The sequence below is a fragment of the Oryza glaberrima genome, chromosome 3 (assembly GCF_000147395.1).
Source record: "Oryza glaberrima chromosome 3, OglaRS2, whole genome shotgun sequence".
In the NCBI taxonomy this organism is placed as follows: domain Eukaryota; kingdom Viridiplantae; phylum Streptophyta; class Magnoliopsida; order Poales; family Poaceae; genus Oryza; species Oryza glaberrima.
In genome coordinates, this window is record NC_068328.1 from 34,316,831 (window position 1) to 34,330,189 (window position 13,359).

Here is a 13,359-nt window from a genome sequence, read left to right on the forward strand (position 1 = left end):
AAAAAAAAGACAAACCCTATGTTTCTATGTCCAACGTTTGACTATCCGTCTTATATAAATTTTTTTTTATAATTAGTATTTTCATTGTTGTTAGATGATAAAACATAATTAATATTTTATGCGTGACTTATCTTTTTAAATTTTTTCACAAATTTTTTAAATAAGACAGGACGGTTAAACGTTGGACATGGAAACCCAGTTTTTTTTTTTTTTTTTGGAAACGGAGGGAGTATGTGCGGTGGTGGCTGGTGGGGGCAACGACGCAACGGTAACTTCACGTGGTGCAGACTGTGGAGAAAGTTTGGACTTTTGGGGGGTTTGGAGAAGCCGCCCGTCGTCGAACAAAATTCCCATTAAACGGGGCTTTTGTTTGAAAATTGGGACACACATGGTTTTACCAAGCTCATCACATGTTTTCACGAACTTCATTTTTCTGTACTTGGTTAATGTCGTGTTTGTCAAGGTCGTGTTTTTCATAATTTGACTAAAGAAGCGACTGGCTGAATCATTTTCGAAAGAAGAAACAATTAAAATCTCATAATAGCAATATTCCATGTCAATAATATGTTTGTTGCTGTTTTTGATGATAGAAATGCATAATATTAGCATGTGGTTGATGTGAAGTAAATGTCGATTGGTAGGCCCAAAGTCCAGTATTGCTAGTACAATATATCAGTGCACGTTTTCTCGATGGATCTGGATCGATTCTAGAAACTTCCATGGAGGTGAACAGTGAGTTTTCAAAACTGAAACCACCATTCCACCAAGCAGCTGCCGGCAGCAGCACCCGGATTCATGGCCCCTCATCACGGGCGGCGCATCACTTCCCTCTGTCTCCGAGCTTACTAATTTATTTTATTTTATTTTCTTGCTAGATAAAATATAGTACTTCCTCTATCTTAAACACAACTATAAGTTCTCATGTCTAATGTTCATCGTCCGTCTTATTTAAAATATTTTTTTTAAAAAATAAAAAAACATAAGCCACGAACAAAATATTATTCATATTTTATAATCTAATAACAATAAAAATTATAATTATAAAATAATTTTAAATAAGATGGATAATCAAACTTGCACAAGAAAAATGTGTAGTTATTTTGGATGGAGTAGTACGACAAGAATTTTTTTTTTAAAAAAACTCACCCACCACCTTGCACTGCAGGCGGCTGCGAGGGCAAAGCGAAGCGCGCTATAAAAAAGGAGGGGAGGAGCCAGCCGCCGCCGCCTCGGCCGCGCACTCCCAACTCCTCTCCTCTCCTTCCCACTACTCTCGCGAGGAGGAAAGCGAAGCCAAGCGAGAGAGGCTTCCGCCGTCGCCTTCCCCTTCGCCTTCCGATCGGTCGCGAGGTATATCCCCTTGTTCCTGTGGGTGGGTTTGACCTCTTCGGTTCTCCCTGTTCGGTGAGGGTTTGCTTGGGGTTTTGAGGTGGAGGATCTCTCGTCTCGTCTCGTCTCGTCTCTCGGGTGGATGGGATCTCGTGTTCCTCTTCCTTGGAGAAGAGGAGGAGGAGGAGGATCGTGTGGGGTTGGCGCGTTGCTGTTTGGAACCATGGTTTTGCGCTAGGATGATTAGATTGGATGAAAACGATGCTTAGATTTGGGCCGTTCTCTATGAACATGTCTGTTTTTTTTTCTATTTGGTGGCGAGATTTAGGTTTCCGGGATTCTGTCTTCGCATGAACACCAGAGGAATTCAATCCACATGCACGGTTACATCTAGCTTGTTGATTCGTGTTTTTTTTTCGATTTTTGTCAACTAGATCGTGAAATCGGGTGTTTAATCTATCAAGTTGGTGAGAAATTTTAGAAAGAAACCGATTGTGTCGTGTCCATGGAGCTTCGAGTGAAGGGTGGGGAGCGCAAGCAATGCCTGCCTTTCTCATACTGCTCCAGATAGTAATTGCGGCCTTCTCATGGAGGAATGGATGGCCCCTTGTGACCCTATTTCCTTCCATTTATTGGTAGAGATACCGTTGGCTTATATATCATCTCCATTCCTCGCTTTTTGGTACTCCGTCTTTTATGCTAGAAAGAATATGTTGAATGCAGTAACATGGTTAGCATATGACCCTTTCTCCACATGTTCTGGTGGACAAGGAGCTTTAGTGAGAAACAAATTGTAGTTGCAGTAAGCACCATGTTCTTTTTATTCCACTGTTAAGAGGTGATGTTATCATCAAATTTGTGCCATGGTCCAATCAAATGTTGCTCATCATGTTGTAAATCTGTGCACTGAACATATATGCCTTGTGTGATATCCTAAACTCTGTTCAAGTTAGAGCATGGCTTTTAATGGTGGAGGTACTTACTGTATTCCTTCTGGATTTGAACAATTCTAGGTTTCAAGATGGCGACGTGCACACTTGCAACTTCATGTGTGTCCTTGAGCAATGCTAGAACTCAGGCCTCCAAGGTGGCGGCGGTCAAGAGCCCGGCATCTCTAAGCTTCTTCAGCCAAGGCATGCAGTTTCCAAGCCTGAAGGCCTCCTCCAAGAAGCTTGACGTCTCGGCAATGGCTACCTACAAGGTTAAGCTCATCACACCAGAAGGGCAAGAGCACGAGTTCGAGGCTCCGGATGACACCTACATCCTTGATGCCGCCGAGACCGCTGGAGTGGAGCTTCCCTACTCATGCCGTGCTGGAGCATGCTCTACCTGTGCCGGTAAGATCGAGGCTGGCTCCGTGGACCAGTCGGATGGATCATTCCTTGATGATGCGCAGCAAGAAGAAGGCTATGTGCTGACATGTGTCTCCTACCCTAAGTCCGACTGCGTCATCCATACTCACAAGGAAGGAGACCTTTACTAAGGTGCTTTTTCTTGAAAATTTTCTGCCAAGAGGCAAAAAACTCTCAATGTCGTCGGCAAGGTCCATCGTGTGTACCAGTTGTGTCTCAACTCTCAATTAAATCGGACTTTGATGGTGGTTTTGTATGTTGTCTTTCGTTAGTATGCGTTTCAAGGTTGGGGCTAAGAGATGGGAACCCAATGGTAATACTAGCTAGTCAATAATAACCAGCTGCTATGGCGTAATACAATTCGTGGTTTTGGATATAATTTGCAATATTATTATCTTCAGTACTTGACTCTAAATGTCTGTGCAACATAATCTGGCTTTGCTTCGTTTTCAAATGGACTAACCATGTGCAGATTTACCCATGAGGCCATGAAGCTGTTCACTACTTGAAGGTGGATGTTGTAATTGCTCTAGAAATGCTCATGCATGTCCGATACAGGTGAGAAAAAACAGAAAAATGTGAGCTCTGAACTAGTCTTGGTTCAAGGAAAAGACATGCTTTGTGTGCCCAGAATCCCAACTTCTCAAGAGGTTGGGAGATGCTGAAGGCAAATGTTGTGGACTACGCAGCCGTTGTCACCAGATAGCGAGTTGTTGCCTTGGAAGCTTGTTTCTTTTGTTTGCTCCGGCAGTTTGGCGTGGTAGTTGATGCGTTTAGTCGTGTTTGGCTTTTGTCCCGGAGCTTAAAGTCTTAATTGAACTGGTGATGCTTTCAGTTGGCTGATGCACCTACCTTGCATTTTTCATTTTCTTTGTCTCTTACGTTGGAGAGGAGAAAAATATCTCTTGTTTCCGTCAAGAGCGACTAGTGCACGGTATAACATTTTAGAACGGTATAGACTATGGATATACCCACGTGCTTTGTCGATTGAGCTCTTGGTTGGGCCATGTCTGCGCACTGGGTCGGAGCAACGTTCCTACATTATGTAGCCTAGCCAAGGAGAATCGTCAGAGTATTATAGGGATTAACTCAAAATTATTATAATGGCCTTAAGATATCATGTTACTTGTACGATACTTATCGATATTAATATGATGGTATTTGTACTTCCAGATATCATCAATATCATATTAATGTGTTGTTATTGAGTTTCATGGGTGAATCACCAGTATTATAGTATATTAAGGACTAAGGAGTATCACTAGGGTATCATAAAGATATCATCAATGTCATATTAAGGTGTTGTTATTGAGTTTCGTGGAAAATCTCAAGAGTTTCAACTGAAATAGGAGAGAATAAAAACAATCCAAAGAAAAAAAAATCCAAAATCATCTAAAGCACATCGAGCCGCTTGCCGCTTTCGCTTCGGCAAAGAGATGGAGGAATACAATACTATTGCCGGAGTGGAGAATTGTTGGTATATATATTTTCTGTTCCGAGTTCTATATTTGTGTGCAATTTGCACCAATCTGGCCAGTTAGTAAAATACTGGCGCGCAGCACCAGTGATGTCTAAAGCATTCAAGGACAGACAGAAACACAAAAGTATAATTAGAAACCATTACATCGAACACAAGTACACAACCATAGTAATATAACCAATACTTAGGCAAATATACATACATAGCTAATGTTCCGCAGTCACAGAACGGCCGAGGCGGCCAAACCGATACAATTCTCACTCACTAATATCAACATATCACTAGAACACACGGCATCTGAAATCACTAAAGCAGGATATATCTCAAACAAACGAGCTTGGATCTACCTTTTCTTCATCCAGTAGTACTAGCATATATGCAAAAAAACGCTCTCAGAAACTTGAAAATATACTGACGACGAAAGTACCGACACACGCCCAACCATGCAAAGCTCACAAGACTGACAGTACAGACAACAGAGAGGCACACCGAAAATACTCAGAACAAGGCTCGGATTAGAAGCATTTCCTGTGGACGATTGAAGGGCCGGATTCATCATACTCTCCCTTAGATATCCACATCTGCGACAGGAAAAAGAACAGGATAAGTGTCTTTATCTAACATTTTGCATTCAAAATTAATGTGTAATCTAGTTTATTAGGACATAATCAAATAGCAAATGACTACCTTTTCTTTTTCTTTCATTTCTTCTAATCATAGTTTTGGAATATAAATAAATGTTGATCACATCGTGTATAACCAAACTATAAGATGCCTTCCTATTTACCAGGAATCACAAAAGAAATTTGCCACATAGTTGTTCACTTAAAACTTCAAAGTTGGAAGATGTTAAAGGAGAACATAAAATAAATTTCCTCAGGATGACCGCTAGGTGCCCAAATGCCAGGACTCCCCAGAATTAAATGAATGCTGCAGATAAGTACCAACATGCCATGAACCCCCAGAATTAAAGAGAATGCATGCAAGTACCTGTTGGAATGTGCTGAGGGAGGCAAGGATAGAACCTCCAATCCAGACACTGTATTTTCTCTCAGGAGGTGCCACGACCTTGATCTTCATGCTGCTTGGTGCAAGGGCAGTAATCTCCTTGCTCATCCTGTCAGCAATGCCAGGGAACATGGTAGTTCCTCCACTAAGCACAATGTTACCATAGAGATCCTTCCTGATATCTACATCACACTTCATGATAGAGTTGTAGGTGGTCTCATGGATCCCCGGAGCTTCCATCCCAATCAGCGAGGGCTGGAACAGCACTTCTGGGCACCTGAACCTCTCTGCGCCAATTGTGATGACTTGTCCATCTGGCAACTCATAGCTCTTCTCAACAGAGGAGCTGCTCTTGGCAGTCTCCAGCTCCTGCTCATAATCAAGAGCAATATATGCAAGCTTCTCTTTTATGTCTCTCACAATTTCCCGCTCTGCAGTTGTTGTAAAGGAATAACCTCTTTCTGTAAGGATCTTCATTAGGCAGTCAGTCAGATCACGACCAGCAAGATCCAACCGAAGAATAGCATGAGGAAGTGCATATCCTTCATAGATTGGCACTGTGTGAGTCACACCATCACCAGAATCAAGCACAATACCTGCACAAGCCACAACGCACTGGGGTCATATCACCAATGAAGAGATGTAAGTGTACAAAGACTCATTTTGAATAGTAGAAAATGGACACATGCCTGTTGTACGACCACTGGCATATAGTGAAAGAACAGCTTGAATAGCCACATACATTGCTGGTGCATTGAATGTCTCAAACATGATTTGGGTCATTTTCTCTCTGTTAGCCTTTGGGTTCAGAGGAGCTTCTGTCAGCAAAATTGGATGTTCCTCAGGAGCAACACGCAGCTCATTGTAGAAGGTGTGATGCCAGATTTTCTCCATGTCGTCCCAGTTGTTCACAATACCATGCTCAATAGGGTATTTCAAGGTCAAGATACCTCTTTTTGATTGTGCCTCATCACCCACATAGGCATCTTTTTGGCCCATTCCAACCATGACACCAGTGTGCCGAGGGCGACCAACTATACTAGGGAACACTGCTCTGGGGGCATCATCACCAGCAAAACCAGCCTAGAGAGAGAGAGTGAGAGTTATTATTATTTTTGAACAACTCATTCCATGAATTAAAAAAAACGAATGGACAATGGTATAAGAATCAAACCTTGACCATTCCAGTGCCATTGTCACATACAAGTGGCTGGATATCCTCACCGTCGGCCATTAATCTGAACAAGGAAATCATAAGCCATCTCCATCATTTACTTGTTACAGAATAAATTTTTAACATATTTCTTGCTAGACTAGTTGCAGGCCAGAACTATGATTGATGAGCACAAAAACAAAGAACAGCTTACAATGTTTTATATAAATTCAGCTACCCAATAAAAACTAAGACAGTTTTATCATAAGCAAATATATGAAAGTCACTGTTGTATTTAGGCATTTAGCACAACTCAGCTCTACTCCTCTAGTCTAGCTTTAGTCATAGTATGTATTTTCATGACAAAATGACTAATAACAGGTTTGAAGATGAAAGCATATAACACTTAAATGGTATTAATGGTCCCTTTATACTCAAGAAACTAAAGAGAAAATAAGCTGTCCTGTCAGGCAGGGACATGCTTACCCATGTGCAACTGTGCCAGTGTGCCTACCAAAGTTGAATAAAACCACAACAGTACTAGATCACAATTATTGCAGTTTCTGAACATCCAGCCTAGTAGTTAGATATCAAGATCTGTCCAGCAAACATACAAATGTGGAGGTTTAAAGTTGAAGTGCCAGCAAGTAGTGGCATTCACGTTCTAGTTCCTAGTGGCAACACGAAATCCTGAACATGACATTTTGTATGTACAAACTTAGTAGTTAGGAAGTAATATGCAATATATAGGTTGTGCTATAACTGACAAGATATTGTGACTAACAAATAGCACATAGATTCTTGCAGTAACGAAAAAAGAAAAGCTCTGCAGTAAAACACAAACCATCCTGCCCGATGCAAACCAGCACACCATAAAAATAAACATTTACTACTACAGACTCTATGCAGAACGGAAAAGTCCCATTTACGTTTTTTTTTTCCATTTTCATAACATGTACAGAAGAAGAAGACACACATGAACTAACATTCATGATCATGAATGTTCCAATGGATTGATTCGGCTGCGATTTGTTTTAAATCTGTACTAAATCCTAGTTAGATCTTTTCCTCCAAACAGATGATCCAAATCCAATTCTGTTTCTATGGACGCAATGATCCAAACGGATACCCTTGCAAGTTGGAACGAAGGGACCTCCCCAGTTTCCTTCCACATATTGCATGGCCGATCCCCCGATCCAACCAACATAAGCAAAGCTGAAGAAGAGAAGTTTAACTGAAAATAGCTTAAAAAACCGCAAATTCATATTGGTAGTGTTCACAACCAGTGTCTCATCCCCGATCTGAGGTTCAGTAGATCAACCAAAAAAGCTAAGAACACTGACGAAATGGCAGATCCGCACAAAGACGATATCGCAGGGGCGGATCTAATGGGACATGGGGGTTTCAGTTCAACCCAAAAACTTTTTTGGCGAACAAAAAAACTGCTATTAGTTAGATTAAGCAAAATTAAGAGAAAAACTTTCCATGTCTAGAAGAGAAACAAGGGGCTAACGCAAAATTGGAGAAGATGCGTGGGTAGAGAGAGAGAATGAGGAAGAGGATGGGATGCTCACCGGGATGCGACGCGGCGGAAGCAGAAGGGCGGATGAACGGCGGCGCTCGCGCTCGCGCTCCTGCTCTGCTCGCGGGATGGATGGGGATCGGCGGCGGCGGCGGAGTCGGCGGGCGAAGTCAGGAGGAGTCGACGCCGAGGAGAGGGGGGAATATATCCTCGACACCGCACGATTTCCCCCGCTCACTCGCCCTTTGTGTTAAAAAGACAATGAGACGTGGGTTCAAGATGGTATATTTTAAATTTTACAAAATTATAATGGTATGGTTATAATTTTTTCTAAAAAGAAAATAGGACCATCTTAATAGTAGTAATTATGTTGTGAAACTTTCAAATATATATAGTAATAATGGTATGGTTATAATTTTTTCTAAAAAGAAAATAGGACCATCTTAATAGTAGTAATTATGTTGTGAAACTTTCAAATATATATAGTAGTATATTTATATAATTCTACCATAATCATATTAACATGTAATATAACTTGATATAAGTATTAATAAATTAGATCGACTTCACAATGAGTTACAATTATTGTAACAAATCATAACTCATTGCACAAATCTTGACGCAACATTATAAGGTCGAAAATTGAAAAGCTAGAGAAGAAAAAGAAAACCACCACAAGTTTCCTAGCAAACTCGTAGAAAATACTAATATTTATATGTTTGAGAATTAACATTGTGCTAGACCCATACAATTAAAAATGGCTTCATTCTAGTATTTTCCACGTTCATATATAGATTCATTAACATAAATATGAATATGGGAAATGCTAAAATGACTTACATTATAAAATGGAGGGAGTAGATAATAAGTTGAGAATAAAACATGAGATTGTATGGTGGTGATGGAGAGATTAGAGAAGGAGCATGATTTTTGAAACAGATTATCTGCTCCATGTTTCTTAAAAAAACTTTTTCTCGAAAAGCTTTCTTATATTGCGTTTCTTAAACAACATGTTTTAAACCATTTGTTCAGTTTACTTGTTAAACTATTTAATTTTTATAATCGGCTAGATGTATAATCTACGATAATCATTCGTTCAATAATGTGTTGACATTATTTCGAACTCTACCAATATGTTCCAGATTTGCAACAAGAAGAGCAACATTATGGTGTGCATTTTTTTTTAAAAAAAGAATATATTTAGTCTGAAGTTAAGCCATGGCTAAGGTTAGTGATTTTCCATATGATGCTTACGCGCTCTCACAACAAACAACTTTGGGGCAGAGATCAAACGAGTTTAACTATGAATATCATATCATCAACTTTTCCGAATAAAAACCAAGAGACGCAGAATATGAATATAGATTCATTAAAAAAAGAGGCTTTTTTTTTCTCTCTCCACGTGGATGGAATGGAGATTGCAACTGCCAAGCCGGCCAGGCCACGTCGCCAAAGCTCAGCATTGCTTCCTAACAGCAGACCGGTGTTGCCCAGGCCATCAGCTGTCGTTGTTCAGGAAAAAAAAAAGAACTCTCAATTCATGTTGGTTAAATGCATCTAATGGTCCATACATATATATGAACATTAATAATTGCAAAGCCAGCCAGGAAAAAGGATAATTCAGAGAGGAGTTCATGCAATCTAAGACCAATTCAGATCACTGTTTAGTGCTCAATCTCTCCATCTGCATCTAGCATGACACTTTAGATCTGGCATCAATCGTACCTGCTCACTACAAGTGGCAAATATGTACTACCAGCTTGATCGAGTATAATATAATACTTCCTCTTTCTCTAAATGTTTGACGTCGTTGATTTTTTTAAACATGTTTAACCATTCGTCTTATTCAAAAACTTTTTGTCAAATATGTAAAACTATATGTATACATAAAAGTATATTTAACAATGAATCAAATGATAGAAAAAGAATTAATAGTTACTTAAATTTTTTGAATAAGACGAACGGTCAAACATGTTTAAAAAAGTCAACGGCGTCAAACATTTAGGGATGGAGGGAGTAGTAGATACCAGGCTTAGTTCTTGCTCTCTTGTATGACTAACCAGAAATTGTTGCTTTCAAGAAGTGGTAACAATTACTACTAAGTAATTAATAAGTCATAATCAAAGCCTGTATGATTGGATTGAGGCAGAAAACAAAATTCAGAGGTATCCGCAAATGGCACACTCTCTGCACCCTAATACAAGTCTGCAGCAAGCCAGAAACTACTGCTATCTAATAGAAAAAGAAACATGTTTACTTAGAACTTAGCAGAATAATATGACAAGCAATGACGAAACTGTAGGATACTTCAAGTCTGCAGTAAAGTTCTTCAGAAACAAGACAAAGCGCAAACCGAGAAGATTTCAATGAAACCTGAATTATCCTTTGGCAAGGCACCAAATGGTTACCTCGGATGTAACGACGACAAAACAAGGGAATCAGAGCACAAAGATAACGATGCTTCCGATGAATCATAGATATTATACAATTAACAACAACAAATCTTGAACTAGGCATAGCACGGCCGTATATAAACACCTGACATGCATGTTTATGATGAGTTGTGCAGTTATCTGAACTTTCTGAAGACAGTTTGCCTCTGCCATGGCTGTGTTTGGAGCTGCCGTTCTTGTAGCTTTGGCAGTGACTTGTGGCCTCATCTGGTCGAGGTCAAGAAGGCTATCAAAGGAGATGAGAGACATCCCCGGAACAATGGGCTGGCCTGTCGTCGGCGAGACCTTCTCCTTCATCTCCGGCTTCTCGAGCCCTGCTGGCATTCTGAGCTTCATGCGTGACAGACAGAAGAGGTTTTCTTGATTTCTTCAGACAATCAGTGTGCAGTCATGACGATAGCAACATCAACACGATCAGAAGCTGAAATCCTGAAATACTTGGTGTGATGTTTTTTGATTGATCTTGTCAGGTTCGGCAAGGTGTTCAAGACGTATGTTCTTGGGAGGATGACGGTGTTCATGACGGGGAGGGAGGCGGCCAAGATCCTGCTGTCCGGGAAGGACGGCGTGGTGAGCCTGAACCTGTTCTACACCGGCAAGCAGGTGCTCGGGCCGACCAGCCTCCTCACCACCAACGGCGACGAGCACAAGAAGCTGCGCCGCCTCATCGGCGAGCCGCTCTCCATTGACGCGCTCAAGAAGCACTTCGACTTCATCAACGACCTCGCCGTCCAGACGCTCGACACCTGGCTCGACAGGAGAGTGCTTGTGCTCGAGGAGGCCTCATCTGTAATTATTAAGCTCGTAATCAAATCTCAGTTTCTTGAAAATATTGTTTCTGAAACTGAATTTTTGGTTTTTCTTGATTTTGTCAGTTCACGCTCAAGGTGATCGCCAACATGCTGATAAGCTTGGAGCCAGAGGGAGAGGCGCAGGAGAAGTTTCGCGCCAATTTCAAGATCATATCGTCTTCGTTCGCGTCGCTGCCTCTCAAGATCCCAGGAACTGCATTTCACCGTGGGCTCAAGGTACCAATCGATTCCTCAAATAATCAAAAACACCTGCATGATCAGTGACCAAAAGATGGATGATCTCTGAAATCAAAATTGTTTGATCGGTCGAGAAGGCCAGGAACCGGATGTACGCGATGCTGGACTCGGTGATCGCCAGGAGGAGGGACGGCGGCGAGGTCCGCAACGACTTCCTCCAGACGCTGCTGCGGAAGCACGCCAAGGACGGCGCCGCCGCCGACGAGGACGACGGCGATCGAGACGCGGACAAGCTGACGGACGCGCAGCTCAAGGACAACATCCTGACGCTGCTCGTCGCCGGCCACGACACGACGACGGCGGGGCTGACGTGGCTCATCAAGTTCCTCGGCGAGAACCCGGAGGCCCTGCAGAAACTCAGAGTAAGCACCGCCGTTTCCATCGATTCGATTGGGTTCGTTGTTGCAAACTTGAGGTTTGTCAGTGCCAATTGCTGTACATACCTGTGTTCTTGGATTGCGCTCCTCGTAAAGTTAGAGGGATGTGGGTCACTGACGTGCGGACCCAACCTTTGTGGGTCCCACATGTCAGTGATAATGTCCCTCCGACTTTACGTCAGAGGAGACTCATCCGTGTTCTTGTGCAGGAAGAGCACATGGAGATCAAGGAGAGGCTGGATGGATCATCACATCTCAGATGGTCAGATGTGAACAGCATGCCTTACACCAACAAGGCAAGATTAATCACCATCAATTGATTCTTTTCAGGTGACACTTCATCTCTGAAGATTAATAACTAATACATTGTTGCAGGTGATGAACGAGACACTGAGGAGAGCGACCATCCTGCCATGGTTCTCACGAAAAGCCGCTCAGGACTTCAGCATTGATGGTAGGTAACACATTTGTGTTTCCAATTCATGTGATATTTAAACCGAATTCATGTAAAATCTTAAGTGAAGCACCACTTTGAAATTTCAATTGTGTTGGCGTGGCTGGCAGGGTACGAGATCAAGAAGGGGACGTCGGTGAACCTGGACGTGGTGTCCATCCACCATGACCCGTCCGTCTTCGCCGACCCCTACAAGTTCGATCCAAACAGATTCGATGTAAGTTTGGCAAAAGCAGGGAGTTGAACCATTGTTTGCTGTTGATGATGCATGTTTGTGTATGCAGGGGACGTTGAAGCCGTACAGCTTCCTGGGATTCGGCAGCGGGCCGCGGATGTGCCCCGGGATGAGCCTGGCGCGCCTCGAGATCTGCGTCTTCATCCACCACCTCGTCTGCAGATACAGGTAAATCTATCTGCTCACTTCACCATGGATTGATCTCGCAAGCTTAAGCTAAGCTCGCTCAATCGAATGGTTTTTCAGCTGGACGCCGCTGGAAGACGACGACTCGGTGCAGCCGACGCTAGTGCGAATGCTCAGGAACAAGTACCCCATCGTCGCCGCTGCCATCTGACAACGGCAACTCGACCTGACATTCAGTTTCATCGACGACGAGAGATGAAACGGAAGGGACACTCGAGAGTTGATAGTGCTATTCCATGGTTTTACTCTACTATATAAAAAAAATTACACAAACAACACGACACGAATCATCTTTGCATAAAGCCCATGCATCAAATCGGCTTGCGTAATCTTGGATAAGCAATACCCATGAATTGAATACCACTGCAAAATTGCACTCTTGCAGTATATACTGCATGAGTTAAGGTACATCCTATGTTACAAATGTACAGCCGTGAGTTCAATACGTAATCAAAATTCATCAGAATTAAAAAAAATGTTTCTGTAGTTCTGTTGCCGATATATACTATTTTGTTGCTATAAACTAAGTACTCCAGCAGGCAGCCAAGAAATAAAGCAGCAGCAGCTACTCCGTGGCAAAGTGACGAGGAACAGCTACTTCAGTGGCAAAAGTGACAAAGAACAGCAACCACGTCGCATCGCTCAGATATTCAGGTCGCTTAAACATGATCACAGCAGGGCAGTAACAAGGAATGGCACAATCCAAGAAGCAACACAACAGCAGCAACTCCGGAAGGGCCAGGGTCAATGGAACAATAACC

General features: G+C 42.2%; 3 protein-coding genes across 3 annotated transcripts; 2 read left to right on the forward strand and 1 right to left on the reverse strand.

Annotated features, from left to right (window-relative positions):
* The first annotated feature begins 1,188 nt into the window (after positions 1 to 1,188).
* Positions 1,189 to 3,060, forward strand: LOC127767519 (ferredoxin-3, chloroplastic-like). Its single transcript, XM_052292875.1, has 2 exons — positions 1,189 to 1,350; positions 2,343 to 3,060. Exon 2 carries the CDS (start codon positions 2,351 to 2,353, stop codon positions 2,810 to 2,812), a length of 462 nt encoding a protein of 153 aa, XP_052148835.1. The 5' UTR covers positions 1,189 to 1,350; positions 2,343 to 2,350; the 3' UTR covers positions 2,813 to 3,060.
* Positions 3,061 to 4,524: 1,464 nt separating this feature from the next.
* LOC127767518 (actin-3) lies at positions 4,525 to 8,081 on the reverse strand. The gene is made up of 5 exons (XM_052292874.1): positions 7,897 to 8,081; positions 6,344 to 6,407; positions 5,859 to 6,252; positions 5,152 to 5,765; positions 4,525 to 4,742 (listed from the first exon to the last, which is right to left on the reverse strand). Exons 2-5 carry the CDS (start codon positions 6,401 to 6,403, stop codon positions 4,677 to 4,679), a joined length of 1,134 nt encoding a protein of 377 aa, XP_052148834.1. The 5' UTR covers positions 6,404 to 6,407; positions 7,897 to 8,081; the 3' UTR covers positions 4,525 to 4,676.
* Positions 8,082 to 10,448: 2,367 nt separating this feature from the next.
* Positions 10,449 to 12,943, forward strand: LOC127767281 (abscisic acid 8'-hydroxylase 1-like). Its single transcript, XM_052292560.1, has 9 exons — positions 10,449 to 10,651; positions 10,768 to 11,086; positions 11,173 to 11,325; positions 11,424 to 11,708; positions 11,933 to 12,019; positions 12,099 to 12,177; positions 12,288 to 12,394; positions 12,462 to 12,580; positions 12,659 to 12,943. The coding sequence occupies exons 1-9, from the start codon at positions 10,449 to 10,451 to the stop codon at positions 12,747 to 12,749; spliced, it is 1,443 nt and encodes a 480-aa protein (XP_052148520.1). The 3' UTR covers positions 12,750 to 12,943.
* Positions 12,944 to 13,359: the final 416 nt, after the last annotated feature.

What these genes read in the sequence shown, in the direction of transcription:
- LOC127767519 (XM_052292875.1), top strand. Translation starts at nt 2,351, where the DNA reads ATGGCGACGTGCACACTTGCAACTTCATGTGTGTCCTTGAGCAATGCT.
- LOC127767518 (XM_052292874.1), bottom strand. Translation starts at nt 6,403, where the DNA reads ATGGCCGACGGTGAGGATATCCAGCCACTTGTATGTGACAATGGCACT. An exon ending in ATGGCACTGGAATGGTCAAG is followed by an intron (nt 6,253 to 6,343) that starts GTTTGATTCTTA and finishes CTCTCTCTCTAG; the next exon opens with GCTGGTTTTGCTGGTGATGA. An exon ending in TGCCAGTGGTCGTACAACAG is followed by an intron (nt 5,766 to 5,858) that starts GCATGTGTCCAT and finishes TGGCTTGTGCAG; the next exon opens with GTATTGTGCTTGATTCTGGT.
- LOC127767281 (XM_052292560.1), top strand. Translation starts at nt 10,449, where the DNA reads ATGGCTGTGTTTGGAGCTGCCGTTCTTGTAGCTTTGGCAGTGACTTGT. An exon ending in TCAGGACTTCAGCATTGATG is followed by an intron (nt 12,178 to 12,287) that starts GTAGGTAACACA and finishes CGTGGCTGGCAG; the next exon opens with GGTACGAGATCAAGAAGGGG. An exon ending in TCGATCCAAACAGATTCGAT is followed by an intron (nt 12,395 to 12,461) that starts GTAAGTTTGGCA and finishes TTGTGTATGCAG; the next exon opens with GGGACGTTGAAGCCGTACAG.